The sequence below is a fragment of the Oncorhynchus keta genome, chromosome 1 (assembly GCF_023373465.1).
Source record: "Oncorhynchus keta strain PuntledgeMale-10-30-2019 chromosome 1, Oket_V2, whole genome shotgun sequence".
NCBI classification, from domain to species: Eukaryota; Metazoa; Chordata; class Actinopteri; order Salmoniformes; family Salmonidae; genus Oncorhynchus; species Oncorhynchus keta.
In genome coordinates, this window is record NC_068421.1 from 43,818,100 (window position 1) to 43,844,238 (window position 26,139).

Consider the following 26,139-nt stretch of genomic DNA (forward strand, 5'->3'; position numbering starts at 1 on the left):
TGCGCACACCCAACTGCCGTCCACACACACAACAACTCTCAAGATATCATTACAGCTTAACAACAGACCATAACCAGCTGTAATTGTCGACCCATTATCTCCACCGCGGCGACGTGAAGGAAGACGTTCTCTTCTTGCAATTCCACCGCAATTCTCCTCCGTTTATAATAGACGCCGCAAACATAAACACTGATATGACTACCAACTGTTCAGTTGTATTGATGGTTTGTCATGGATAACATTGTAGAGTTTTTAGGCAAGTTGTTTTTTTCCCCTTTCCCTTCAGAAGAACCAAAAGAGCCATTCCTGTAAGAGACACGATTGTCAATGATCATCCACCACAACTCGAGCACATTCTTGAAACAGAGAGGGTGCGATGGGGTTGCCGAACACAATGTTCCTCAACACACATTTACATGGTGTTTTTACCTTTGACCTCACACGGAGCGTCACCAGCATTCATTTCAGACTCAACGGGAGATAGGATTCATTCAATCCCTCACACACTCCACACGGGGTAAAAGATAGCATATCTCTCTGCAAACGCATAGAAACACAGATACACGGCATGTTTTTTTGTTAAGATTTCACATTTATTTAGATCTCTGTTGCTTTTATAAACAGTCCTTGACAGTATCAGACCGCAAGTGAAACACTTCTGTCTCATTCGCCACCATTTAGGGTGTTTAGCGATAGTTTGTGATGGAGACAGAACAAAATGTACACAAAATTACCTTGCAAAAAAAAAAAAACATTGTTAGACAAAATATACATTTAATTTCTCATACATTTGCTTGTAGGGTTGATCAGTGGCTGTGCATTTTATAGTTGATGCCCCAAATAAAGGGATACACACAGAGAGCATACAGACAGGCTTCTGAAAAATAAGAAGCAAATACAATTGGTTTCGTTGGCGATTCGCTCCGTTTTATCATGAGGTTGCTGGAGAGGAGAACGAGCGCCAGTGAACTCAATATAGTCCTGTAATTACAAAAATGTAGTGATCAACAGCGGAGTGAAAACCTTGCGACTCTCACGGAAGGGTGAAAATCAAACGTTTCAAATGACAAAGAGAGGCATCAGACCCTGTGCAGTCCAAATGCCATTGCATGGCATCATTGGCACGACTCCAACAAAGTATTTGGGTTGAGCGTGATAAGTGCAATTTACAGTGGCACCACTCGATGACCTTGTGTTCCTCAATCTAATCTCCTCACTCCGGCAGAGTGAGACAATGCTCCAACGGCTTACAGACTCCCATCAGTTGAGGAGTGGCTATTGGATGGAAACCGCAGAGTTCTCCAGTTAAAGTAGGTTGAGTGGAGATCAATGGGGGGGGTGTATTGTTGAGAGCGCTCTTTAAGGTCTGACCATTAATGTGTATTGATGAGGAGCTCTTTTCTGTCTGGGGAGCCCAGTCCCTCACTGTGTGGTCTGCTGACAGTGGCAGTTGCTGTATCAACAGACACTTACAATGTAGCACTGCAGCAGACAGACAGACAGACAGACACCACCTGGGCTAGGGACCTCAGACGGTCATGTGGTTAAACACACACATACATATGCACCCCCTAAACACACGCACACACACCAGGCTTAACCCTCCACCCCCTGGCTTTTGCTGGCAATGACAGAGTGACCACCACCAGAGGACCATGGGGCCAGGTCATGCTGCTGACAGTGATGACTAGGGCCAGGTGGAATCGGTGGAAAAGTCCCTTATCAATACCCCTAAAGTCTTGTCTGTAAATGCAATTGGTACGATTGTAGATATGAATGTATTGTAGCTGTATTCGTATCATAGTGCCATTTGGTTTGAGTTTGAGTTGAATGCCATGTTAGTCCCTCAGTTTGTTTCCGTCTAGCTCTACCAATGAGATCTATCGGCTGTTTGATTACAGAGTCATGTGGATGGCATAAAATATGTGAACATATATCAGGTATGATGATGGCGGGGGATGCCTACTTTATGCAGCACATCATGATATAGTATTTAAATCATTTTTTAAAGGGTGGCGTATAAGAGTACACCCCAGTCTTTTCCCCTCCCCACCCATCAGTTCATATAAAAGTCCTTATTGCTCTGAGTTCAACTCGCTCTTTGCTCCATTGCATTGTCAATCATGTTGATGGTTTTACTCCTTGATCTTCTGTGATAGCACTCTGCTCAAAGGTTAGAGTTCAGACCAGCTCAAGCAGACAGGGAGTGGTTGGAGCGCAGTCCTGTCAGTCTCTTTGCAATCAACCAATCAGTGGATCTCCTCCAACTTGAGACACTCTCACTCCACAGTCCATTCCCTCACTCCATTCATTTTGACTAGGGTTGCAGAATTCCCTGCAGAACTTTTAATAAATTCCCTGGTTTTCCAAAAATCCTAATTGGAAGATTCTGCATTCCCTGCTTATTCCCTTCTGATTTCGGGAATCTTCCAAATGGGATTTCGGGAAAACCAGGGGATTTATTGAAAGTTCCCGGTAATTTTGAAAATGCGGGGTCATCTGAGAGGAGCTAAGACAGAAGTCCTTCAATCTATATGAACAACATAGGCTCATCTGAACACGTTTCCAGTCCCAGTTTCATAGTCCTAGTCGATATCCCTCTCCTCTTTCTCTCTCTACTGGATACAGACGTACTTCTTCCACCACGACTTGGACAGTGTCTTCATCTTATCGGCCGTGCTGCGCACCTTCCTCTCCCGCCGCGCCCTCCTATCGGCGTGCTTCATCCCCACGGCGATGGCCGCGTCAAACACCTCCTTCAGGTTCTTCTGGGTGAGCGCCGAGCACTCCACGTACGCCACGGCGCCCACTTTGTCCGCCAGGGCGCGGGCGTCCACCTCGGCCACGGGCCTCTCCCTCCGCCGGGCCAGCTCGATCAGCACCTTGACATCCTCGCGCAGGTCACACTGGGTTCCCACCAGCAGCATGGGCGTGAGCGGGCAGCGCCGCCGGATCTCTGGGACCCACTTCTCCCAGACGTTCTGGAAGGAGGCAGGGCTGACCACGCTGAAGCAGAGGAGGAGGGCGTCGGTGCGCGAGTAGCAGAAGTGACGGAGCTTATCGAATTCATCCTGAGGAGAGAGAGAGAGAGAGAAAGATGATGTTATATAAAATCCATCAAGGTCTAATCCCTAAGTAGTATAGTTTTACCAACTCCACTGTCTGATGTATTTCACTTCAAGGTTCACACACAAACAAACCAGCTTCACACCAACACATTGCAGTAATTGCTCTATAGGTCAATGCAAAACAAGCAGGCAGAATGTCAGTGGAAATAAATGGTGGTGATAATCTCTCCATAACAAACCGTGTGAGAGAAGTCTGTTTATGTTGAGCAGTAACCTCCTCTTTCATTATCACACTGATCTCCCAAATGAACACCGTAGAGCCACAGAGCCTTGGGTAACAAGGGCCTCTCACATCCTTGATTACACAGATTAAGGCTGGCAGAAACTTGACACAAATCCCTCTCTCTTTAACCCTTTTCAGAAGCCTAACAGGGAAAGCTACTTTTTTATATTCAGTAGCCTCTGAGTGGAATAGTCTTTTCCCACACTTTTTCTTTTCCAAATCATACTTTCAAATTTAGTGTTTCCAAACTGAGGTGACAGCGCAGAGATATTGGCTAACATACAAAATGCATCAATCGTGCATTGAGCAAACAAAAAACATTGAATTAATAGTCAATGAAATCATGCACTTCTAGCCTGACTATTGCACGTGTTAGGGATAAATGGATAACGTGGATAAATGATATTGGCGGATTTAAATCTGAATAAAGAAATAATGAAGCACACGAAAAGTGCAAATCAATCACAGAACAACAGCAAAGGACCTTGTGAAGATGCTGGAGGAAACAGGTACAAAAGTATATATATCCACAGTAAAACGAGTCCTATATCGACATAACCTGAAAGGCCGCTGAGCAAGGAAGAAGCCACGCCATAAAAAAGCCAGACTACAGTTTGCAACTGCACATGGGGACAAAGATCGTACATTTTGGAGAAATGTCCTCTGGTCTGATGAAACAAAAAATAACTGTTTGGCCATAATGACCATCGTTATGTTTGGAGGGAAAAAGGAGAGCCTTGCAAGCCGAAGAACACCATCCCAACCGTGAAGCACGGGGGTGGCAACATCATGTTGTGGGGGGTTTGTTGCAGGAGGGGATTGTGCACTTCACAACATAGATTGCATCATGAGGGAGGAAAAGTATCTGGATATATAGAAGCAACATCTCAAGACATCAGTCAGGAAGTTAAAGCTTGGTCGCAAATGGGTCTTCCAAATGCACAATGACCCCAAGCTTAAGGACAACAAAGTCAAGGTATTGGAGTGGCCATCACAAAGCCCTGACCTCAATTCTATAGAAAATGTGTGGGCAAAACTGAAAATGCGTGTGCGAGCGAGGAGGTTTACAAACCTGACTCAGTTACACCAGCTCTGTCAGGAGGAATGGGCCAAAATTCACCCAACTTATTATAGGAAGCTTATGGAAGGCTACCCAAAACGTTTGACCCAAGTTAAACAATTTAAAGCCAAATACTAATTGAGTGTATGTAAACTTCTGACCCACTGGGAATGTGATGAAAGAAATACAAGCTGAAATAAATCATTTTCTCTACTATTATTTTGACATTTCACATTCTTAAAATAAAGTGGTGACCCTAACTGACCTAAGACAGGGAATTTTTACTAGGATTAAACGTCAGGAATTTTGAAAAACTGAATTGAAATGTATTTGGCTAAGGTGTATGTAAACTTCTGACTTCAACTGTACATGAACAACATGCATGATAGTCTTTCATGGTTGAGGGTTGAGGAGAAATGTACTAATTCTCTGCGAGTCTTTTTAAGAAACATTTGTGTGTTGAAAATGCCTAACCACTTGTAAAATCTATTTGCATACACTTCAAACAGACATAGATACCCCACGAGACACGCCACTATGTGATTCTTCACGGTACCCAAACCAAAACCAGATTTAATGCGTCACTCATGTCATCGTGGAATGCTCTGTCACAAGAGGTTACTCAGGCAAAAAGCAAATTTAGCTTTAAGAAAACAGATTAAAAAAACTATTTATCACAGTGCCTCTCCTCTTTATAAAGATCATATTTAACTGTACTGTATGTAAGAATATGCATATATTAAGTGTGTAAATAGTAGATGTGTTGTCTCTCCTATAAAAAACATTTAATGTAATATGTGACGTTGTTCTTGTCTTTTACTGTTCTGTACTTTGTCATGTATTCATATGTTATATGTGGACCCCAGGAAGAGTAGCTGCTGCATGTGCAGTAGCTAACGGGGGTCCTAATAAACTAAACTATGCTCTCTGGGCTGGGTTGTAGCTATAGAAGTGAAATTACGACACCACCCATGCCCAGAGAGAAAACACCAGGGCTTTCACAACCTGTTCTCTTTCTAGAACAATCTAACCATGTTAAAAAGGCTTAGCATGACGCTCAGAGCTCAGGCGCACAACTCTCAGTTACTCTCAGTTACGCCTGCCTATGCCTGCAGAACTACAGAGAAAGGGGGAAGAGGAAGAGAGCAGAACGAGATTTTAAAAAACAAAACATGCATTAACAGCTACTTTCTGCGATTGCGTCGTCTCCCTCCCTCCTAGCGGTTGCCTCACAATGTGGCTTCAACCCAGATCTGTTCTGTTCTAATGAGTTCCCGCCGTTCTAACGCCTCTAACCATTCCCAAATCCCCCCTCCCAACCCCCATCCCCAAAAGCTATGCCAATGGATTTGCCTGGATCCCACTTCAGATGTAGAGTGGCAGCAAAGCCCAGGAATTCATTTCTCTCTAGGGGGGGGGGGGTGTTAGAGAGACATTCTCAGGAGAACCAGCGGGCCCCACAGCTGCCACAGAGTAGTGGTAGAGCCTGGGAAATAAAACGGTGCCCCAGAATGCTGCCTTGAGCAATACCCACCAGAAAAGACAACATGCAAGACAAAAGCCAACACCGTCTCTGACTCTAAAAATCATGTAACATGTATGAGAACCAAGCAGAAGAAGGAGAATGGCCGTTGAGGAAGTTCAGTGGGCATACATGCCTGTGACAGAGAGCGGTGAACGCGGCACCAATAGGTTGAAGCATACTGTGTGTAGTATGTGGAGTGCTGCTAGGGTTCTCACCTGTCCAGCAGTGTCACAGAGCTGTAGCCTCACAGGGTGTCCATCCACCTGCACCACCGCTGTTGGGGGGAGCGAGTGAGTGAGAGAGAGCGAGAGAGAGGTAGAGAGAGAGGTAGAGAGAGAGTGAGAGAGAGAAAAAAAAAAAATCAGCGCGGGGCTATAGTCCCATCTGCCTCCACATGACTCCACCTGACACTTTATACAAACATACACACACACACACAGAAAGGAAGAGACCCCTGGCGGATGAGAGGCCCGCCCACCAAAAATATCCTCTGGGAAAAACAAAGGCAAGCCGGTTTGACGTACTTCATACCCCCTGGACACAGTGAACAGAAAGCTCACCCATCCCCCCCTAACTCAGAGTGGCGGTCTTGTCTCGCCCACCCACTCGCCCAGTTAAAGTAAAGGCAATAACTTCTCTCTTTCATACCATATTCTGTTCTTTCAAGCTTTGAAAGCCCTGCCAAGCTGTCTACAGAGGAAACCAAAGCGGATTTGTTTGTTTAGTGACTCTCCCAATAGCTCTCTCCAGATTGGAAGAGTGCTATGAGTCATGTCACTAGCAGTTTCATTATAGACCATGTTTCAAAAGAGCCCAATGTGGTGAAGCTTATGGAAGTGTTTACAAGGCGCCCAGGATATATGGTCACATCACCTGATCAAAGAGCTGTGGGGACTAGTCCGCAGCAGCATCGGACTACTCCTCATTATACCCAGCGCCTATTGTGCAATCATTTCCCCAATCCCTGACATATGATCTGCCTCGTATTCTACTTGGGCCCAAAACTCTCTGCCCTCCCTCTCTCTCTCTCCATCCCTTCCTCCCTCTATTTCCTCTACCCCAAGTGTCACCTGTGGAATTGCCTAACTGCCCAGAAATCAGCTTTCAAAAGAGGGCTCTGATTCCAGGAACGGATAAATGACATCATCAAATGGGGCCCCAAACTGCACAATCCCTCTCTGTCATGAGGGAGAAAGACAATCTCTGCTCAGAGCCATTGCAACAGATGTGTCCATTCCATCATAGCAGAGAGACGGCTTTCAGGTCAAGGCTGACAACAATGGCCAGAGTTGTGCAATCCAAAACCATGCCTGCCTGCTGAGAAGCATGTTCAACAAGAATGTTCTGTTCATTTTAGGCCTTATAACTTGGATTTCTGGGGGCAGTGGGAGAGGGATGAATACTAAGGGTATTCGTGTGTATACGCCTATTAAAATATGTAATAGTCTCATTCAAAACCTTCCATAGCGGTTGGCATAAGTATAATTAGGTGTTTAGAATGATAGAATGGTTATAATAATATATTCCTGATAAACGGATAGGTAAGGGCAGCTGTGTCTATCATTGTGAATGGCCATAAAGACGGTGTCACATTTTCCTAATCAAGCCTTCCCTGGACTCCTAAAGTTATCATGTCATGCAAGTTTAGATGAATTCAGACATTGCGTTTTGGTGGAGGTTTCCCGAGATCAAAGTTTAATGCGATAACTTCAAAAGGAAGAATAGGCCTCTCCTGAGATAATGACGCGCTAACGTCAGTGTGTGCGGGCGGGCGCTGTCATCACTTGCCAACTGAGGTTAGTTTCAACAAGTATGCCGTTTCAGTTTTCAACCATTCGGTACGTTAGACAAACATTTGCTGGTGGCTACGTTTTGGAAAATGGAATTCTGCCAACTGGAAATTAGAACAGGCCCGGGCGTATAAAATGACCAGGGTGCATAATTTGTGTGCAATAGTACAGATATCTGCAGACAGACGGTCGCTGCTGTTAGCCTCGAGCGCAGCAAAATGACACAAGAAAAGTTGGGTGATTCGTTCCGCAGAATGGGGTGGCTGCAAGACAGAGCCAGCACATTTCCCCGTTACAATGTAACAGATGTCCACTATGGTCAATTAAGGCTTTGTTACAGTGTAGCAATGTGCAATATATGGGTGTTGGCCCATAGTCAAAATCAAAACGTAGCAATGTGCAACAGAAAACATGTTTTATGTTTATTTTATCTGGCTGGGAAGTTGCGTATTTGATGTCTGTAGGAGACTAATCTATCATTATTTATTTGTTTCCAAGAATAGTGCCACAATAAATGGTTTTAACTGGCTCACCTGAAAAGTCATCAAACGCAGTGGGGACGTACTTCGTTGGATAGCCATTCGTTGTGTAGCTGACAACTAGGCTGGTCTTCCCAACCGCTCCATCGCCGAGCAGTACGCACTTCAACACCCGCTCCTGAGCCTCGAGTGGCCGGGTCGTTTTGGGCTTGTGCGGCGGCACTGGAGGAGCCATGCCCTGGTTATAATCCATTGGAACTGGAGGTGACATCCAGCACTGGTTACGAACACCTTTTCCTTACTCCAGTAGGAGCAAATAAAGAAAGCACCATGAAAATGTGTTCTGTAGCCTATAATATATTTGTCAATTAGACAGGTTGGTCTATAGCGTTTTTTTTGTTGTTTTTGTTAGAATTCAAAGCAGTAGTCTTGTGCTCTCCAAAGAACTAATACTCAGTATGTGTAAAAAGTTGAAAACAGGCACTTCTCTCAGGTTTTGAATACTCCAATCTGTTACACGTTGGAGGAGGGTCTGCTTTATAAGTTCAAGCATGATTTGACTATTCCCTCCCCTCTTCCACCACTGCGCTTTGAAAGGAAGCGAGTTGATGGGCACGCCTTCTGTCAGTGGCAAAATGAACATATTCATGTTCCTGTAGGTTTATGTACTGCAGGGGTCCCCAATTACATTCAGCCCTGGGCAGATTTTTCCTTGAGCGGATGGTCGGGGCCTGAACATAGTTATAAATAAATTGAGAACAGATTCCCTAAATTAAAATAACTTTGTGCTGATTTAATGAGGATTTTAGTATTTTATGTCCAACAGCGAAAATGATCAAATATATATATATATATGTGTGTGTTTTTCTGCTCAGAATTGGAGAACCCTGGTGTTCTGTCTTCAAATGTAGTATATTGAACACCTCACATAATTAATAGACATGCATTTGTGTAGCCCACAATTCCCTGTTCCTATTCATTTTAGAATAACAGAAGAGAAAAACTTGAAAGGCAACCTTTGGAGAACTTTGACATGCATTGCCCCTTTGGGAATTTACCTGCTAACTATTTCAAAGGAGGGCCAGTAACTCAAAACATAATTCTACAAATAAAATGTTGGCCCTACCCTTCAACTGTTCATGGCTAATTGGCATTGTCAAGCAGCTAGTTGTGAAAGGAGACATTTCTTTGACACCCTACCTACTCAACATGTTTGACAGTGAGTGTGGCACACCTTTGACAGATTTAGGCTGATACAATATTATTTCAATGGCCGACATTGAGAACAGTTTCAACAGAAAGACAAACGCCTATGTGCCTACAAACTAGGCCTAATACACATTAATAACACCTCGTTTGAGGTCAGGGCATGTCGAGACTTGTCAAGGTAAGCCCAGTTCAAAAGGCCCAATATCCGTCTGTCACGTGCTGACCTTTAAATAAAGTACAAACTGAAACTCCAGTGAGGCCCATGGTCGAGTTTGGACTAGGCCCATAAATTATGTCGCCTACAGCGCTATATTTGAGCCTTGAGCAGGCAGTACTGCATTTGTCGTCGATTCCGTCATTTCTGTTTAACTTTACCATTGGGGTTTCCCTTTACCAATTCTAAAGATATCTCAGCCTCGTGGATCTCTGCATATTCAATTCTGCAGAGTCACTGTCAAGGCGCCAATCAAGGCGACTTCACAGTATCCCAACTGGCTGTCCATCAAGTGTAAGTGTCGTGTTCAAAACATCAATCAAAATGGAGTGACACCCTCACGGTGAATCTGTGACACAGTATGACTGTTGCAGTACATGCGTTAGCTTTTGTCGCCTCCCTGTGGTAAAAAAGCTAGTCATCAAAATGCTCTACCTTTTTTTTCTTTCCTTTAAGATGAGCTTTAAAACGTTTCCATTAAAAAACTCGGTCTTCTCTCTCTCACACACACACGCACATGCACACACACACACACACACACACACACACACACACACACACACACACACACACACACACACACACACACACACACACACACACACACACACACACACACACACACACACACACACACACACACACACACACACACACACACACACACACACACACACACACACGGTGGTGTGAAACGCAGAAAGGAATCAAACACTAGACTCCCGTCAAAATGTTGATTTATTTTTCAAGATTTTGCCCAATATATATATATATATATATATTATTGCAAGATTCAATGTTTGGAGACCCATTTGTTTTTTGATCATACAAAATTATTCATGTTGGTCTATGCATAATACAAGTAATGACATTTAATATGAGGTTTGTTAAGACTTGCTCTCGTGTCCTTGCCTCATCTAAGGGGTCGTGTAATAAAGTCTTCCTGCGAACCATAACCCATCTCACCACTCATCTTCCAATTCACCATCTACCAATCTACCAAGGGTTCAGGTCTGTCGTGGGCTTCCGGCATCCCTAGTCCCGTCTAGTGAGATCAGTGCAACATACTATAGGAGGGAGACATCAAGTGCTGGCGAACAGGCCAAGATCATCTAACCACGTCCTGGGATAAAGTTCATTCTAACTCTTACAATTAAGAGCTGTGGTACACAGTCAAAACATACTATAATAATAAGGTAGGGGGAAATGTACCCTTCAAAAACAGGTCTCGGGTTATTACTAAAGCACACTGCCAGGCTGTGGTGAGGACCCTAAGGCAATAGATGTAAGGAGGTGGGAATTTCTGTGTCGGCATAATCTGAAGTGTTTCTTTGTACTGAAATGGTAGTGATGACGACGATGATTGTAAATGATTGTGAAATGACTCTTTAAAAAAAAAAAGCCTTGGTTTCAGTCCGACGTGAATGGCCTGTTCCAGAAGACGTCTATAGGAGCAGTTATCTAGCTAGTCATTCATTCCCGGACGACTCCAACGGCATTGTTCCACTGCACTATGTTCGCCACATACTTCGCTCCGAGACCGCCGTCGTTTAAGTCGTTTGTTGGGACGTTTGGTTAGCCAGGGAAAATCGTTCAGTTCATGCACTAATGGGACTGTTGATAGAAAGGCACCCATTGAGTCATCGCTCTCAGAACACCCTTTCAGGCCAGACGTAATCTCAGAAACCCCGAAACTAAAACAGAAACTGCATCAGATGCTCATTTAGGTTCTTGGGTGAGATGTATGAGAAAAAGATACTAACAAGATAAGTCTCCACCCCCCTAAACCGACACTCTCAGCCCAAACATGGGCCAAATGTTCCCTCCCCTTCTGAAATTTGAAAGACACAAACACCTGTGAAATCTTGATTTGTCAGGTGATATTTAAAAACAAAAAAATCCAAATCGGCACACTGGAGCAAAGTTCCTCGTTTGTCGTCGCATTCCAAAGTCTGTTGGCAGACTCAACCATACCGTCCTACGTTTGCGTGCATCTGTCCACGAGAGATTAGGCTCGAGGGTACCCTCTGTGTGGGTGATTGGGGCTCAACGTTTGGGTAACAGTACCCCCCTCCATAGATCTTCAAATTGTCCATCTAGCCCTTTTATTTTTTCAACTGCCTTTGCATGAACACTTCCGATGCATTTCCAGAAGGACATGTGTGTGCCTCTGTTTCCATAACAATTGTCCTGTCATTATCAAACCATATTCTGGTTGGCAATGAAGGAGATTAATAGAACTGTTTCAATAATCCAACATCAGATGTCTGGTTTAACCGTCAATACTCAGTACTTTATTACCCAGATTCATTTGACCTCAATCTCAGATGAAATCCTAATTAACTGCATTTCCCACAATTCCATTCTCACGGATATTTGGATCTTTAAAAGTCATACGGTGTACATTTGTGATCATTGTCTTCTCGACTGTGAATTCAGAAAATGCATTTCGAGGCCCGGTTCTGACTGTGCTGTTGCATCCTGCAGCTGAAGGCCATTTTAGAAACCTCACTGGTTGCACAGTCTGTTGAAACGAGAACGGAAGACGCTCAACGTCGATGAACACCAAATGTTGTGGGGATGATCACGTGGGCAAAAAGAAACAGAACATTTGAAACGAAAAGAACAGTCGTGGTTTTAATAGTTCTCAGGTAACAGGTTCAGATCAGCGAGCTGCATGTCAACTCACACATACTGTGTACACACACACACACACACACACACACACACACACACACACACACACACACACACACACACACACACACACACACACACACACACACACACACACACACACACACACACACGTCATGAGCACAGAAGTGCCATCATTCCCTCACACAGACTCTACACATCCTGATTCCAAGTGTTAGGCTGCTATGAATAAATGGTGAACTCCGGTTTGGTGAACTCCAATTTCTGACCCCGTCCTAGCTCCTGGTGAACTCCAGTCCTGCTGGACTCTATACTGAAGTTTTTACTTCCCTCTGTTCAGATATAGAGCTGTCAATAAGGAACCCACAGGTCTCCTAGAATCAGAGGTTCCAATCAGTCTTATTATTTTACTGGACTGCAGCTGTCTGTACCATTCAAGCCACAATCCCCCACGTAGGCCATGCCTTAAATCTCCCTTTGAAACAGCAACAACTCTCGTCCAGATATCACTTCCGTTCCCTCATCCTCACCCAGTAGCAACCTACCCTATCCCACCATAACAGTATCATCGTGTCCCAACCCCATGCTTCGACTCCCCACACAACCTGCCCAATCTCAGAAGCTCCGCCTTCTGGAGCTCTGAGCAGACTGCCGAGTAAGACATCTGAGTGACAGCCTGTAACTCCTCCTCTTCTCTGCTCCTCATCCTCCTCTCCTGTCCTCCGTTACTCCTCATTGTGTTTTGGGCTTCGCACCGCCAGGGTTTGGGTCAGGGGTGGGGCCACCACCTTGGGCAATTCTGTGGAGACTGTATTATTAAAGAGAGGGGTCAATGTCACATGACCTCATTTACATTGGTCATTGACAAAGGTTATATGCTTTTTCCATACCATTTCTCCAATACTGCCAGCTATTACAAATTGAGTAAATGTCACAGTGATTCAGAATTCAGTTCAGGGTCTGCAGAGCTGCAATGGAAAACTACAGGAAGGAAAGAGGAATGTTTCATTCCACTGTCGTGCCATAAGATGGCGCCATACTCACATGTCCTTGACGTTGTCAATCTTTGCCTGAATTCCTGCAAAGAAGCCGTCCACTTTTGCCTGGAACATCAAAAGAGGTATTGTTGAGAAACACACGTCATTTGAACAATTGACAGAAGTACCTCCTTTTGCTGAATTAATCAGGAGAGCAGTTGTCCGCAGCGTGAGTGAGATTTTACCTGGTGCTGCCTGTAGAACAGTGGTAGAGAGAAGACAGTGATCACAGCTGGAGAAGAAGACAGAAGGGGAGGAGTGAGCATGTGTTGAGCCTTCTGATTGAGTACACAGCTCCTTCAGGCTAACAACGTGGCCCGCGCCCTTTCATTCAAATCAAACAATATACAGTGAGCGCCGTCTTCAACTGAAATACGAGAAGTACAATCTGCGACAACGTCAGCATTCGTCAACCGATGGTGTCCGTCTCTACAGGACAAACGGGACGTCGTGATTATTGAATGGCAAGACAATAAAGTTATTCAAATGCTGATTCTAACGGTGTGTCTGTGATTCTCACCAATGATGAGCACTGTAAGGCCGTTACACAGGACTCCCAGGAAAGTCACCAGGTACATTAGAGCCAGGAGCTGAGAAGAACGGGAGGAAACACACAGTGAGCTCCACATACACAATTGAATGTACTCTTTGCATGAAGCATGGCAAATCCCATCAAAATGTAAACATATTTAGGGGACGACTTTAGCCATTGGAACTTAGTCATGAGTGCGTACATTTGAAGTGTGGGTGGTTGTCCCACCTAGCTATCTTAAGATGAAAGCACTGAACTGTAAGTCGCTCTGGATAAGCGCGTCTGCCAAATGACTCAAATGTAATATGTAAATGAATGCATGCATCATATGTTCAAATTGCACATGGTCCCTGACAAATGAATGAGTACATGTTTCCCAGATCATCCGCCACAACCCTGCTGGAGTTGGTGCAATACAGCTCAGTGGGTTGTCACTTACCCCCATCCTGAAATGTGACCCCCCCAACCTCTCGGAGAAGACGAAACTCCTCTCGTACCCTGTAACTGGGTGAACAGCCACCTGTGTCCCATGTCACATACCGGCCAGGTCAGGGTTGAGACCGCGGGACTCAGGGGCTTCTGGGGCTCAGACTCAAGGCAACGTGGCACAGTCACACTGGCTCTCACGAAACCGAGATAAGTCACACTAAGTACTCCTGCTGCTAATTTACATTTAACCCTTGAAGCATTAATGGTGCAACCAATATGACTGTTGTTGATTCAACGTGCCAAATGTTTTAGCTCTACTTTCCTGGTAAACCTGGAGACAAAATGAATGAAGTCTAAAAGGAAGGTTTCTAGCAGAAACGCTTTATCATTTGACAACGAATTGAGCTTTAGATTTTGTCATTAGCCGGAAGTTTGCAAGCATACAACATCTGCTGTATGTTTTGCCTTACTATGACAAGGGAACGTGCTTCACCGATATGTCAGGACTGACCCTCTGTAGAAAAGGTTCTACATGGAACCCAGAAGGTTTCTTTCTACCTGCAACCAAAAAGGGTTCTTCAAAGGGTTGTCCTATGGGGACAGCCGAAGAACCCTCTCAGGTTCTAGATAGCACCTTTTTTTCATGTTCTGTATGAAACGCATACATAGGATGGGGAGAAGGAAAGGACAAGAGCCTTTGAATGGCCTCGGCAAACTGTTGAAAGTAAGCTTCGCATGAGCAGTATGTTGTTTTAGCCTCCATAAAAAAACGACACCCCTGCAATGCTTGGAGAGCACTCACGGACACTTGTAAAGGGAAGATGTTTCTTATTGTTACCCTTACAATACGACCCGTTTTTTTTTGTTGTGTATCGTTCGTAATGCAAAATTGAATACAAACCCGAATTTCTACAAACTCACAATTGTGCTTTTGCTGCCAGTTTGCTGGCAAAAGAAAAATCATTTTTTGATAGGATGTTTTCTGTGATTCTTAATGTAAACATGTAGGGCAGTAGTGTATCTGTACAGGCACTCCAGTTATCAGTTCCTTCATAACACCACAGCAGTGTGATGGCTCTCCAGGCCCGCTACTGCATTGCAAACCCAATAAAAGTTTACCTGTAGTGACTTTGGGTAAGAAAAGGCTGTACTAAATGGATGCCACTCCGATGCCGACCGAAAACAAGGACACATTTCAAGCTGCGGGACTGTATGTACACGATTATCACAATCGTAACAGCCACAGTGAGTTGTGGGTATGACAGCAGCTGTCTCTGATAGCGGCGTTGTTCGGAAACACAGTCGTCATTTGGCGACGGAAGGCATAAAAACGTCGTCATCTCCAGTGAACGGGGAGGCAGGCTGATGCCAGTACAGAACAGAACAGAGAAAGAGAAAAAGAGATTAAAAGACAGACAAAGAGAGAGAGAGAGAGAGAGAGAGAGAGAGAGAGAGAGAGAGAGAGAGAGAGAGAGAGAGAGAGAGAGAGAGAGAGAGAGAGAGAGGGCGTATTTTTAGGGACTAAAGGTCTATGCCATTCTGAAGGACTTCCTTGTGTAAAAAGTTACTTGAACCTGTGAAGTGAACGAACTAGAGATCGAGAGGAGCTGTCGAAAGGGGAGCATATAAAAAAGTTACACGGTCATATTCTGGCCAATTCCAGATGAAGATCGATGAGATCCAACACCCAGGCAGTCTCACCTTGAGAGAGTCAAAGAGGTTTCCAACCAGGAAAAGATTCTTGAGTGAGTTAGCAAAAGAGACGACTGTGACGATGGTCTTCTGCGTGTATTGGTCCGCCAGCTCCCCACTGAAACTGATGTCCAGGTCCAGATACGCCCTGAGGAGAGAAAGAGAGGGGGGTAGAAAAGGAGGGCTCAGTATAGAGGTGGAGTGATGGAGAATAGAGTCCAGGGTCAAGGAAGCAGGGAAGAGGGTGTTGATTAGAAAATGAGTGGTCGTCGCCACCAACACACCCGGATGCATGCACAGTTTGTTGTCTCATGCCTCGGTTATTTCCAGCAGCGCAGATACAAAAGTAAAACGTTCCTTTCAGATCCTGATGGATGAAGTCTATCGACTGTTTTTCATCAAACAGCAGTGGTTAGCCTAAACAAATCATAAAACACACTGTCGTTTTTTTTTAAAGGCAAGCCCACTGGACTGTGAGCCCAGGCAGGATTTATTTTGAGAGGGGAGGGGAATCCAGCCAATTAAGAAACTATTCTTGAATTCCACTCCCCACTGCATCATTGGAGAAGAGAGGAAATAAACAAGAGTGGAAGGGAGTGGGGGATGAGAGAAAAGAGGAGAGGACTGGCGAGTCACTCACTTGAAAGGGTGCACTCCGTCTCCCATGTTGAGCACTTGCAGGATTCTATAGTAGAGGCTGACTGAGACGGTGAAGCACAGGGCGCCCAGGGAGATGGTGGAGATGACTGTGATGATGCTGAGCTGGAACAAGGACAGCAGGCCAACCACCAGCCCTGTGAATACCATGCCTGTACGCTCTGTGTCCTTCCAGTAGATCAGATCCATCACTGAGGAGAGGAGGAGGGAGAAAGGAGGGGAGAGCAGAGGAGAATAGATGGTAACAGAGGGATGGGGAGGGGAATTGACAAGAGAGTGAGAAAAGGTGGAGAAATAAGAACGTTTCATAGTCTACATGTTCTCTTCACATATAAACCAATGAGGAACAGAGTGGAAGCTAACATGGACCCGGGAGTCTTCATTGAAGCAGGGGGGACAAAGCCCATTGCATTTGAAACGTCCTCTATTTTAGTTGGTTTGCGAAAGGCAGCAAGGACAGTCACAGCTGCAAGTCTCTCCTCCTCACTGTTCCTGCCTATGTTCTTTTAACAAAAACCCCACAGCATCACCAGCCAGTCAGTCCCTGTTTGGCTCTGACTCTCCAGTGTTCGGTGGGCCAGAAGGCCTTTCAGCTGTGCGTAAGCAGAGCAGAGGGACAGTGATCACCAGGCAGAGAGAAAACACACACAGGGGCAGGGGGAGACGTCAAGCCTAACCTGGGCTTAATATAGCCTGCACTCTGTATAGAGCAGGGGTGGGCAACTCCAGTCCTCCAGGGCCTGAGTGGTGTCACACTTTTTCTCCATCCCTAGCAAACACACCTGATTAATCAAATTGCATTCTAAACTGAAGATCATGATTAGTTGATTGTTGGAGTCAGGTGTGTTAGCTGGGGCAAAACTGTGACACCAATCAGGCTCCAGAGGACTGGAGTTGCCCACCCCTGGTATAGAGGAAGGGCGAGAGAAGAGTAAAGAAAATAGGAGAGGAGAGAGGGACTTTGCAGGAACCCTGAATTTAAATGTTGACTCGGTGAGCACCTGCTGACAGTCTTCAAGCCCGCTACCACCCCCTCTCTGCACCCTGTCCGTCTCCCTCGATCAGTCACCCAGCAACTGGAGCCGCTGCGACTGGGCCCTCTCAGTGTCAAAATGGAGGCTCCCCTGGCCTAACCCCTCTATGGAATAGTTAAAAGTAGCTACAAACAAAACAAACATTACAACCAAAACACTGATAGCACAGTGTAATAAAGCTGAACACCAGCAGCTCGCTAACCCTCGGACCCTTACTCCATGGCTATTAGTGTATGAGTGAGCTTGGGAATTAGAATAGAGTGCACTGATATATCTGACCAGCAGGAGGACTATTTATAAACATGACCACAGACTTTTAATACCCACAAAGACCCAGCGCACACACACATGTCCATTGTCCCAACAGGTGGAACTGTAGCAAACAGCCCTCTTTGATGTGTTGGCACTTTGCGACATTGACCAGCACGTGGTAAGACCGTTCAATGCACAGACTAAGTGCACAAAGAAAAGGAAGACATACCACAGCAAGTTAGACTACGGTCCAATAGACTCTATACTAAGCCATGACTATATTGGTTGATGTTAATATAGTGATATAATGAACTCTCTGAGAAGAGTACAGAGACAACATGAAGCGGGGAAGGGGGAGGGGGGAATACAACCACACACACACACACACACACACACACACACACACACACACACACACACACACACACACACACACACACACACACACACACACACACACACACACACACACACACACACACACACACACACACACACACACACACACACAGCACTCCGCTGACTGAACTAACCAACACAGAGCTGAGCACTGACTGCCTGACCGTGAATGACTCAATCGTTACATCAACATGAGACATTACCAGTCAACCAATTGGCAGCCTGACCTGGCATTACTTACCACCACAACTATAACCACCACCCAGCCATTGTAACACTACGGTGCGTGCGGGAAGTCCCAGAGTGACCCTGTGAAACACCTTGGCTCTGCCAACCCTGCTGCCCAAAGAGGTAACCCTGTCAAATGGGGGCACAGATCAGCTGATCACGCTACTAGCCTCTTACATACAGAAACAAGCACACAGATGGCCCCTACATGCTGTAACAAAGCTATAACACAACTCCAGATGGTCACCTCTAGGGATGGGATGAGCAGATTTTTAATGGACAAAAAAGTGTTGTTTTTGCCATGGGAAAAAAAACATTGCGATACTGGTCCCATTGCTAAGCAGGCAGACCCACACAACTCTGCACAGTTGGTACGGTCTCAAACACTCCTGGTCAGTGAGTGGTCAAAATCCCCCCCAAAGACCCATGGCTGTAGCTGGTCTCCTGACGTTCAGACTCCTCTCCAGGCTCACGGTCACTAAATGCATGGCTCTGCAGTGGACAGACGGTCAGTCCCTACATGTGGAAACGCCCCAACGGCTGAGGACGACAGGCACTGGAACTCTAACCGTGCCCTGATCCTGCCGGTGTCTGAAAAGAGACACTGCTTTGCCCATTCAATAGGTCCCTTGCCTCCCCGCCTCGTCAACTCACTGATAGATCTAAGTGTGCCGACTGCCACCGTCTCATATTGTCTCCATCTTGTCTCTCTGAGGCCAGGGTCTTACCATTAATGTTGGCCATTTTGGTTGCTGCTCAGGCGATCCCCCTTCTTTCACTTTGACTCTCACGCAGTCCCCCTGCTCTCTCTCTGCCACTCGGAGCTGTTTTTGGCCTCCCCTGCCCCGTCAGCAGTACAGAGACCTTTCAGCCAAAAATAATCTGCCCAACAGGGCCCGCCCCCTCAAAACTCATGGAGACTCCAATGTAGATAGACAGATAGATATAGAAATACTGTAAGACAAGATACCCAGTACATTCACTTATTCACACATTTAGTACATGCACAGACAGAGACAAACCTTGAGACAGAGAAACATGTTGGTATACACATAGACAGCCACAGCTGGATAACATAGAGGACATACAAACCACTAGAGACCCAAAGAGACATAACCACAGACATTCAGAGAGAAACACTCACATAGAAACGGACATAGACACAGACAGAGAATTACACAAAACACTTACGTAAAGCAGAAAACGAACAGGCAACAGCTAACAAAGGAGCAGGCATAGAAGTAAATGCACATTATTGTGACATACATACGGGTACCGTGCTACCCGTAAGTACACACTCTTAGAAAGGGTTCTTTGACTGTCCTCATGGGAGAACCCTTTTTGGGTCCAAGTAGAACCCTCTGTGGAAAGGGTTCTACCTTGAACAAAAAAAGGGTTGTTCAAAATGTTCTCCTATGGGGACAGCCAAAGAACCCTTTCAGGTTCTAGATCGCTCAAATAGCCTCCAATTTTTCAGATGCACATAGGGGTAGTCTAACCTGTAACCGGCTAGTCCAACCTCACAATAAACATGGGGAGTAAAACATGTTCTGACACATTCAGCCCCATTCTGATACAGAAACCAGATGGTTTGCTTTACATGGTATCTAGAAACCCTTCAAGCCTGTCAACAGCTTGACCAGCCATTAATCACCCAGGGTCAGTGTGAGGGGGAGTGGACAGTACAGTACACCCAGCCCCCAGTCCACCCAGCCCCCGGGCCAGCCACCCCCCAGTCCACCCACTATAATAAGATTGGAAGACATGCCAGAGGTCCATATAGAGTGGCGCCCCCCTTGAAGAGTGATCCATATCGACCATGGAGTCCGGAGAAGATAGATTTAATCTGTCTCACCTCTGCTCTCTCTCTCTCTCTCTCTCTCTCTCTCTCTCTCTCTCAATTTCAATTTAAGGGGGCCTTATTGGCATGGGAAACATATGTTTACATTGCCAAAGCACGTGAAATAAATACTAAACCAAATTGAAATAAACAACAAAAAATGAACAGTAAACATGACTCATGAAAGTTCCAAAAGAATAGACATTTCCTCTCTCTCTCCTTCACTGACCTGTCTCACATTCGCTTTATCATGTGTACAGTGATCCAAGGGATGGGGAAAGATTGGGGTGTCAGCGTGCATGTACGAGCAGACATACATACAGACAAACCAGGAAAACAGACAGATTTTTTGTTTGTTTGTTGCGCAAGTAGCCCATTAGCTCTCGGGAATCCCAAGGGAATGTTGCCATGGAGACACAATGGAACACTCAGGGCTCACGGGGGAATTACATTCCAGGGTCGTGTTGCTCAAGCAGTGAGAGGGTTATCTTTATTTCCAGTGTGGTTTGAAAAGGATCGATTGAGGAAGGCTTTGTGCTCTCAGCAACGTATCGAGGAAGGGGTTGGGTGTGAGGTATCAGGGTAGGGGTTGGGAGTGAGGTATCAGGGTAGGGGTTGGGAGTGAGGTATCAGGGTAGGGGTTGGGAGTGAGGTATCAGGGTAGGGGTTGGGAGTGAGGTATCAGGGTAGGGGTTGGGAGTGAGGTATCAGGGTAGGGGTCATTGTCGTCCAACAGATGGCGGCATTCTAGCACAACCGCGTTGCCAGACTTGCTATGTGATGTAAGATAATGTAGTAGAAGCCAAAATAGATTGATTTGGGCAAAGGCAAGGGGATGGTAGATGTTCAAAATGTAAAAAGTAGATCCAAGATAGGAAAGTCACATAGAAATAGACAAGATGTGCTACAAATGTTACCTGCTACGTGGATGCATAACGCAGGGCCTGATAGGCTGAACGCTGAAAACCACTGTTCGCTGACCAGCTCTTCCTGAGTGTTTCGACCAATGGAGGTGGAGGAAGAGGATGGCACGTCATCGGTGAGGCCGCCTCTTGGTCGCGCGGCCGTGAGCGTTGTGACGGCGGTTTCCATGGTTACGAGAGACTCAGGTTCAGGGGGCGGTGATGCCGCTGAGAAAAAAAACACAAGGTCATTGTGATGATGTCATCACTCAGCATCAAGTTATTCTACAACCAGGTTGCATTAGATTAACTAGAAGTGTAATTTATCAAACGATGTCATTATTTAGCCTCACCTACTTTACAATGAACAGTGATTTAGAAATCTTATAACCAAACGCGCTCATTTTGATCCTACAGAACAGGAGAGAGCATGCTGTCTAGGGAGTCTTAAGCACAGTGGTATCTGACTTCGTCTGTGGTCATGGTGTGACAGACAGACAGACAGACAGACAGACAGACAGACAGGCAGGCAGGCAGGCAGGCAGGCAGGCAGGCAGGACAGACAGACAGCAGGCAGACAGACAGGCAGGCAGGCAGGCAGGCAGACAGACAGACAGACAGACAGACAGACAGACAGACAGACAGACACAGACAGACAGACAGACAGACACACACACACACACAGTATGAGCTCAACTCGGTTGTGTTGTGTGTAAGCCATGTTATGTTTACACCCATTTACCCTCGAGCAGTATCCTTGCCCACTGTGTGATTTCAATGGCTAGAAAACCTAAAAAGATGCAGTAGCTTCTGCTTTTATCTGTCGCTCCATGTAGCTCCATGCAGGAGCTACTATCTACCCTGATCCCATCTACCCTCCATCTAGATTGCCTCATCCCATCCCCACTGCCACATAGTGAGCTCACCCTGGGGGCTCTCTGAGGGACTGTAGTGCCGGGGCTCCAGGGGCTCTGTCTCCCCTCTCTGGGTCTCTGTGTCCCTCTCCTGAGGTTCAATCTCAGTATCTAGGAGAGATGCATGGACTGTCTCAGTCTCTCTGTGGACCTCCCTATCCCTTTCCTCCTGCTCCCTCTCCTCCTCCTCCTCTCGGGCGAGGAAGGCGTGGGGGTCCCACTCCACGTCGGGGGAGTCCAGGGGGAGGAGCATTTCCACGGTGTCCGTGCGGCTCAGGGAGGTGCGGCCTCCCCTGGCCCCGCTCCTCCGCCGGCTCCCTGACGATGAGTCACGATGATGTCGTGAGGATCCGCCTGCCTCGGCCTCGGCGATGGCGATGTAGGAGAAGGTGGGCTCGAAGGAGTTCTGTCTCGGGGTCCCCCAAATGGAGGGGGATGAAGCTCCACCGTCATCATCCTCCGGACCCCCATCTTCTTCATCAGACCACTCCCTGGCCGTCTGCAGGTCGTACAGCTCAGACTCCTCATTCCCACCTGGAGAGAACAGGCACAGGAAAAGCCTTAAAGCAAAACCTATATTGCTTTAAGTATTTTTGTATTTCTTACATTTGTTATTCTGTCCTGTATCCATGTTATACGTTGAAATTGTATACGTTTTTAAAATATATTTTTTTAAGCTATAAACTTAGCTAAAAACTTCAAGCATTACATTGGAAACTTTCATCCTAGGAGGTAAAGCTATGCAAGCACGCAATATCATTCCAAAACCATATCCCATGTTCTGTGACTTTAATGTCTATGGAGCCGCCGTTTGACGTTGCTTACTCATCGACACGTCCTCTGATGTTTTTGAGCGCTGAGCAACATCCAAAGATGCAAAGCACATTTGATTGGGAGTAATGTTTCTAGATTCAAACAGACAAATCGACACAATCAATCTCAGGCTACACCTGTAGACATTGTGGACATGTCATAGTGTGATTTTCTTTTCTCCCATATTATGATTCTCAAATATTGAAGTTCAATCATTCACACGGTCCATTTCTAAACGTGTACAGTGTGTATGCCTTGTGCGATGTTACCTTCAGTGCAGGGAGATGTTGAATCAGGTGTGGAGGAGACAGAACCATATTCCTCTGGAAGAAAAACAACCAGATTCATCAGAGTCGTGTTTATTACCATTGGCTGGGGAACTATCATAACCACAGTTATGAAATGTACAGTATCAAACAGACAATTTTTAAAATCTTAAATAACTACTGATTTACAACTGATTAGGAATGTCCGCTTGGCCAAACTGGAGACTGTTCTATACCGTGTATGTCTACAACTCCTCGCTTCCTTCGATTTCGATGTCTGCAACTTTTAGCCAAGGCCTATTTGCATATAAGCCTAGAGAGAGGACAGTTTTCCTCTCAACATCACCCACTAAAGCATTCAATATCACCTACTAAAGCATTGTATCACATTCGAAAGCGGTACATTGCGCAGAAAAGCATTATACCACACAGCCTATTCTCAGATGACCTGCTGTATTTCAATAGTGTCTCGATACATTGAGATGAGACAGAGAGAGCAAATGAAAGGTTTTCATTTTTTTTAGGAGAATCCATGGCTCAAATCCAGGCATTTGAGGAGCCTTTTTCCAAGATCCAGTATTTAAAAGAAATGTCATTAGTGTTTGCATATATAATGCTAACAGCTAACTGCAGTATGTTCTCCCTCGGACAGCACAGATCAGCTCTGGCATAGCAGGCAGGCGAGAGGCCTTCACTACATTAGCAAGCCTCCTGCCTCAGATCACCCAATAGATCAGGCAGCCCTGGCTAAAATGAAGACAGCAAAACAACACACAGCTTTTTTTTCATCCTCATCTATCTCAAACACACACACACACACAAACACACATAATACCAGACACAAACACACACACATAACCAGTGCTCAGCCAATGAGAACACACACACACATAGCCGACACATCCTGAGAACACACATACACAACTGCAATGGTCTCTACAAAAGAGAAGAAAGAGGTGTGTCTGCCACTGCACTGCATCCATCCATCTATCCTTTCAACCATGTGTTTATCAAGGGAGGAAGCTAGAGAAAGAGAGGGAGGGAGAGAAAGACAGGGGAGAGTGATGGCCATGCACATGGCTAGTACAGATGCTATACAGATAGATTGGGATGCGAAAGACAGACAGACAGACAAAAACCGACACACTCACTGCAGCGGGAGAATCCTAGAACCTGGCCCATGCTCCATCAAGGCACCGCTGGGCCCATCCAGTCTGGAAGCCCCCCTCTCTTCCTCTGGATCTCTCTCTCTCTCTCTCTCTCTCTCTCTCTCTCTCTCTCTCTCTCTCTCTCTCTCTCTCTCTCTCTCTCTCTCTCTCTCTCTCGTGCTTTATCCCTCTTCCACCTCCCTCTCTTTCTTGTTCCACCGATGCAGCACTGCTGTTGTCTCTGGCTCTCCCTCTATTTACCGTCCACTTCCTCCTCTCGCTCACGGGCCCCTCCCTGCCTCCCTCTCCTGCTCTCTCTTTTCCCCTCCCTCCCACCCTCTCTTGCTCTCACGTCACCATGACAGCAGGAGAGTAGCACAGGCAGAGCCAGAGAAAGAGTGTGTGTGTGTGCGTGTGCGTGTGTGTGTCTCTCTTTCCATTCATGTCTAATCATTTGTGTGTGCATCCAGCCGAGCGGAGCATATCTCTGCTTTTGTAAATTCACATAAGCACCTTACGGGGCTTTGCCTTGTTGCATGCACATAACAAAGGGACATAATCGAGCTCATTAAAAATACATGTCCTTTTGCACCCTCCCACACACAGACAGACGTACTAGGTGTTTCGTATAACCCACGTGTGAGACTGCTAGACACAGCAGAAGGGTGCATTTGTAGATTGTCTGGCGGCAGTAAGCAGGAGTAGCAGCAGCAGCACAGACTGTAGTCCAGCCCGTTGTAGCTCTGGTGTGCTGCCTGAAGCTACTTCTGCCAATCAAATCAAATCCCATTTTATTTGTCACATGAGCCGAATATAACTTACCGTGAAATGCGAGGCTATGAACAGATGGTACTGGTACCGAGTCAATGTGCGGAGGTACAGGTTAGTCGAGGTAATTTGTACATGTAGGTAGGGGTAAAGTGACTATGCATGGCTAATAAACAGAGAGTAGCAGCAGTGTAAAAACAACTTTCCAACCAGGAAGTGGGAAATCTGAGGTTTGTAGTTTTTCAACTCCTTCTCTATCAAACGCACAGTGTCTATGGGGTCAAATTGCACTTCCCAAGGCTTCCGCTAGATGTCAACAGTCTTTAGAACTGTTGAATGAGTCAGAGGTCTGCCAGAGAGGCATGAGCTGACCACGCGCGTTCACATGATGGTTAACTCGAGTTCCATTGCAAGTCTACAGACAAAGGAATTCTGCGGTTGGAACATTACTGAAGATTTATGTTAAAAACATCCTAAAGATTGATTCTATACATCGTTTGACATGTTACTAGGCTAAACACGTGAACAAAAAGGAGGTATTTAGACATAAATTATGGACATTATCGAACAAAACAAACATTTATTGTGGAACTGGGATTCCTGGGAGTGCATTCTGATGAAGATCATCAAAGGTAGGTGAATATTTATAATGCTATTTCTGACTTCTGTTGACTACAGAACATGGCGGATATCTGTTTGGGTTGTTTTGGCCTCTGAGCGCTGTACTCAGATTATTGCATGGTGTGCTTTTACGGTAAAGCTTTTTTGAAATCTGACACAGTGTAAAGATCATCTGCTGAAGAAGGTGTGGACCAAAGCACAGCGTGGTAAGTGTTCATACTTTTATTTCAATTGAACACTCAATAACAAAAGTAACAAAGAGAATGAACGAAAACCGGAACAGCCCTGTCAGGTGCAGAAACACAAAACAGAAAATAACTA

The 26,139-nt window shown here is 45.7% G+C and overlaps 2 protein-coding genes across 4 annotated transcripts; both read right to left on the reverse strand.

Moving 5' to 3' along the window:
* Nucleotides 1-576: 576 nt before the first annotated feature.
* On the reverse strand, nt 577-8,730 carry LOC118385927 (rho-related GTP-binding protein RhoU-like). The gene is made up of 3 exons (XM_035773177.2): nt 8,260-8,730; nt 6,152-6,210; nt 577-3,071 (listed from the first exon to the last, which is right to left on the reverse strand). The coding sequence occupies exons 1-3, from the start codon at nt 8,474-8,476 to the stop codon at nt 2,616-2,618; spliced, it is 732 nt and encodes a 243-aa protein (XP_035629070.1). The 5' UTR covers nt 8,477-8,730; the 3' UTR covers nt 577-2,615.
* Nucleotides 8,731-10,348: 1,618 nt separating this feature from the next.
* Nucleotides 10,349-24,682, reverse strand: LOC118385933 (reticulon-2-like). 3 transcript variants are annotated; one of them, XM_052525610.1, is made up of 10 exons: nt 24,433-24,682; nt 23,285-23,338; nt 22,215-22,736; nt 21,304-21,516; nt 16,617-16,824; nt 15,986-16,124; nt 13,844-13,913; nt 13,509-13,555; nt 13,331-13,389; nt 10,349-13,094 (listed from the first exon to the last, which is right to left on the reverse strand). In XM_052525610.1, exons 1-10 carry the CDS (start codon nt 24,461-24,463, stop codon nt 13,019-13,021), a joined length of 1,419 nt encoding a protein of 472 aa, XP_052381570.1. In that variant the 5' UTR covers nt 24,464-24,682; the 3' UTR covers nt 10,349-13,018. The 3 variants fall into 3 exon arrangements, with proteins under 3 accessions (XP_052381570.1, XP_035629083.1, XP_035629094.1); XM_035773190.2 differs by lacking the exons at nt 21,304-21,516; nt 22,215-22,736; nt 23,285-23,338; nt 24,433-24,682 and adding an exon at nt 19,275-19,433; XM_035773201.2 differs by lacking the exons at nt 21,304-21,516; nt 22,215-22,736; nt 23,285-23,338; nt 24,433-24,682 and adding an exon at nt 18,560-18,674.
* Between the last annotated feature and the right edge of the window lie 1,457 nt (nt 24,683-26,139).

What these genes read in the sequence shown, in the direction of transcription:
- LOC118385927 (XM_035773177.2), bottom strand. Translation starts at nt 8,476, where the DNA reads ATGTCACCTCCAGTTCCAATGGATTATAACCAGGGCATGGCTCCTCCA. An exon ending in TGCGTTTGATGACTTTTCAG is followed by an intron (nt 6,211 to 8,259) that starts GTGAGCCAGTTA and finishes TCCCCCCAACAG; the next exon opens with CGGTGGTGCAGGTGGATGGA. An exon ending in TCTGTGACACTGCTGGACAG is followed by an intron (nt 3,072 to 6,151) that starts GTGAGAACCCTA and finishes CTCTCTCCTCAG; the next exon opens with GATGAATTCGATAAGCTCCG.
- LOC118385933 (XM_052525610.1), bottom strand. Translation starts at nt 24,463, where the DNA reads ATGGGCCAGGTTCTAGGATTCTCCCGCTGCA. An exon ending in GACGGAGTGCACCCTTTCAA is followed by an intron (nt 16,125 to 16,616) that starts GTGAGTGACTCG and finishes TTCTCTCCTCAG; the next exon opens with GGCGTATCTGGACCTGGACA. An exon ending in ATTGACAACGTCAAGGACAT is followed by an intron (nt 13,095 to 13,330) that starts GTGAGTATGGCG and finishes TTAATAATACAG; the next exon opens with TCTCCACAGAATTGCCCAAG.